The sequence below is a fragment of the Grampus griseus genome, assembly GCF_964374135.1.
Source record: "Grampus griseus genome assembly, chromosome: 14".
Classification (NCBI taxonomy): domain Eukaryota; kingdom Metazoa; phylum Chordata; class Mammalia; order Artiodactyla; family Delphinidae; genus Grampus; species Grampus griseus.
Window position 1 is genome coordinate 62,131,808 of NC_139008.1, and position 3,410 is coordinate 62,135,217.

At 58.4% G+C, this 3,410-nt stretch overlaps 1 protein-coding gene across 1 annotated transcript; it reads left to right on the plus strand.

The window, feature by feature from the left end:
• The first annotated feature begins 1,293 nt into the window (after positions 1-1,293).
• Positions 1,294-2,498, plus strand: ID1 (inhibitor of DNA binding 1). Its single transcript, XM_082670434.1, has 2 exons — positions 1,294-1,798; positions 2,037-2,498. The coding sequence occupies exons 1-2, from the start codon at positions 1,376-1,378 to the stop codon at positions 2,076-2,078; spliced, it is 465 nt and encodes a 154-aa protein (XP_082526560.1). The 5' UTR covers positions 1,294-1,375; the 3' UTR covers positions 2,079-2,498.
• Positions 2,499-3,410: the final 912 nt, after the last annotated feature.

Below are 3,410 nucleotides of genomic sequence, written 5' to 3' on the forward strand. Positions count from 1 at the left end.
AGACTCAACTAAATTCATCCTGCAGCAGAGTTGGAATCGGAACTCTTTCCCCAGGCGCGAGCTGGGAGCTTGAGGTGGGGAGGAGGCAGTGAAGAAACCTCCCAAGTGGCCGGAGCTGTGGGCCTGGTGGAGAGGTGTGGGGCGGGGAGGTAAGGTGACCCTTGCCCAGCGACCGCGCCCGCGAGGAGGGCATTCCCAGGCCTCCCACCCGAGGCCTGCAGGTGACTGGCGGAGCTGGGGGTAGCTGGGGAGCTCCGGGGCTGGGTTTGCCGTCTCCATGGTGACCGCCCGCGCGGCGCCAGCCTGACAGCCCGTCCGGGTTTTATGAATGGGTGACGTCACGGGCCTGGCGTCTAACGGTCTGAGCCGCTTGTTCAGACGCTGACACAGAGCAGCCCCGGGAGTGGGGTGGGTGGGAGGGGGGAGACTCGAGCTCCGCAGCTGCCGCGCCGTGGGAGGGAGACCCTGATCCGAGGTCTTTGGGGGGAAAGGCAAAAAGGGAGAAAAAAATTTTAATTACTTAATGATGCAGATTTGGGGAATTTTTGCAGGGGGCTGTAAATCCAGGGGAGCATCAGGGAAGGCAGTCCACTCTGGGCGCCTTCTATCTTGTTCAGGTCCCAGAGACCCAGTCCCCAATCCTGGAGGAAGACTTTCCAGAATTAATTGCTCCCATCCCAAGGGGCCTGGGTTAGCCCGCCTGGTCCCAGGAACATTAACCAGCAACATTCTCTGGGAATTGGGAAGGGACACCGCCCCGGTGGGCAGAGTGTAAAGGAGGGCCCGCTTTAAGTTTCAGCTCAAATATTTGGGAGATCAGGGTCCCAGAGATAATCTTCCAATAGGGTCCAGAAGCCCAGGCTCAAGTACTGGGCGACCCAGATCCCGCTGCTTCTCCATCGGGACCTCAGTTTCCCTCATCTGTAAAATGGGGCTGGAAAAGTGAGAAAATGAACCTGGGAAAACTGATTCTTGGAATCTTTTCGTTATTGGTAATACCGGTTTAGCCTCCTTCCCGAGGAGCCCAAGGCAGCCCTTGCCTCCACTAGCGACCTTGCACCGTGTCCTCCCACTCTCTCTGTTCTTGAGTCTCGGGTCCCTTTCCACGCCGGTGAAGGTGCAGTAGTAGAGCAGGAGGCGGGACCCAGAAGCTCTCTAGGCCGCGCCTCCAGACCTCCCATTGGCTGTTTTTGAACGTCTGAGGCCGCCCCCAAGGTGGGCGGGTGGGTGCGCCGCGGCGTCTCTATAAAAGCCGGGCGGTGGGGCTCGCATCTAGCTTTCTACAGCAGTCTTTTTACCGTTTCAACTTCATCCCGCACTCCCGTCGTCCGCCTCCTCCGTCCGCTTCACCTTCTCTCACCCAGACGCCAGAATCATGAAGGTCGCCAGTGGCAGCGCCGCGGCCGCCGCGGGCCCCAGCTGCGCGCTGAAGGCGGGCAAGACTGCGGGCGGCGCGGGCGAGGTAGTGCGCTGCCTGTCCGAGCAGAGCGTGGCCATCTCGCGCTGCGCCGGCGGCCCCGGGGCGCGCCTGCCCGCCCTGCTAGACGAGCAGCAGGTGAACGTGCTACTCTACGACATGAACGGCTGCTACTCGCGCCTCAAGGAGCTGGTGCCCACCCTGCCCCAGAACCGCAAGGTGAGCAGGGTGGAGATCCTCCAGCACGTCATCGACTACATCTGGGACCTGGAGTTGGAGCTGAACTCGGAATCCCAAGTCGGGACCCCCGGGGGCCGGGGACTCCCCGTCCGGGCTCCGCTCAGCACCCTTAACGACGAAATCAGCGCCCTGGCGGCAGAGGTGAGGTCCGAGTTGGAGTACGAGATCATTTTCCTTCTACGGATGGGGAAACTGAGGCCCAGAGAGGGAGGGGTTACTTGACCCTATGTCCGCCCCATCCTTTCGGGCACCTAGCTGCTCAAGGATGCCCAAGGAGATTGGAAAAGGTGCTGCCTCCTCGTGTTTCCTGGGGAAGAGGGGCTTGCAGCCCTGTCCCCTCCAACCTGCCCGTCTCACTTCTCTCTCCGTTTCATCACAGGCGGCGTGCGTTCCAGCGGACGATCGCATCTTGTGTCGCTGAAGTGCCGCCCTCAGGGACCGGCGGACTCCAGCCCTTCAAGGGGCGAGAGGAATAACTGTTCTCTGGTCCTTCCAAGCGCCTCGCCGGAGCTGGGGAGGAACAAGACAGATCGGCGGCCATTGGGCGCTTGCTGGATCCAGCCCGGGGCTGGGGGACTGACAGGGCAGGCTGACCCTCCCTCCTCGCCCACCAGCCACCAGAGACTTGGGGGAGTCCCCCCGTGTGTTTCTATTTTTTGAAAAGCAGACATTTTAAAAAATGGTCACGTTTGGTGCTTCTCAGATTTCTGAGGAAATTAATTGCTTTGTATTGTATATTACAATGATCACCGACTGAGAATATTGTTTTACAATAGTTCTGTGGTTTTTTTTTTTTTTTTTTTTTGGTTGTTGTTATTAAACAAATACTTTCGATGGTGAAGTTGCAGTGAATTCTTGGATTGAGGGGAGGGGTCTGGGCTGGGGTGACCCCTGACCCTTTTCGCAGCTGCTGCTAGGGGGAGGGGACTGGAAGGCCACATCTGGACTGTCGCTTTTACTGACCTGAAATGAGTGTTTCCGGTGTCTTTAAAGTCTATTCTTTCCCCCCATCCCTGGCCATTTCCCCGCTCCCTAGTGTCATAAAATTAAATCCTTTAGACTTTTAGGGTTTCTCAAAGTGGTCACTGGGTCGTATGGGTCACCTGGGGAGGTTGTTAAATGCAGATCAACCTGCCAAGGCCTCCTCTGGGTTGAAGAGTTTTCAACAAGTCAGTTACATTGGAGAACCAGGTCACCGGACCACCTGCATCTTGGCCGAAATGGGTGAAGCGAGACCCACAGGAAAGGGACTTTCCCAGAACCTCAGCTTGTCGGGGGCAGGACTTCCATCTTGCCCCATTCCCCTGTAGGAGGTGCCCCCCCCCCCACGGGCTCCAGGCTTGTCCAAGTGGGTGAGCAAGTTGGCAGGGCCAGCCTGGGCACAGCTGCTGGGCCACCTGCTCTGGGTCTGGACTCGGCCCCCTCACCCTGGCCTGGCTATGCCAGCAGCTCACAGAACTTCTCTCTCCCCCAGGGCTCCTGTGTGGGCTCTGAGGAGGAGTGCGCGAGTCAGTCTGCAGCTCCTGAGCAGGAAAAAGGTGTCATTGACAAGGACCTATCTGCCTGGACATGTGTGACGTTTGTACTCATGGGAGAGTGCATATGAGTGTCTGGACCTGTGTGTGTGACGTGAGTGAACTGGTAGTTACCCTGTGGGGCTGGGTCATCTGTTGGTGTGCTGGCCTGGGGGTGTGGGTGAGGATACACAGGGGGATGTGTGCAGAAGGGCAAATGTGCGCACGTGTGTTCTGCA

What these genes read in the sequence shown, in the direction of transcription:
- ID1 (XM_082670434.1), top strand. Translation starts at nt 1,376, where the DNA reads ATGAAGGTCGCCAGTGGCAGCGCCGCGGCCGCCGCGGGCCCCAGCTGC. An exon ending in TCAGCGCCCTGGCGGCAGAG is followed by an intron (nt 1,799 to 2,036) that starts GTGAGGTCCGAG and finishes GTTTCATCACAG; the next exon opens with GCGGCGTGCGTTCCAGCGGA.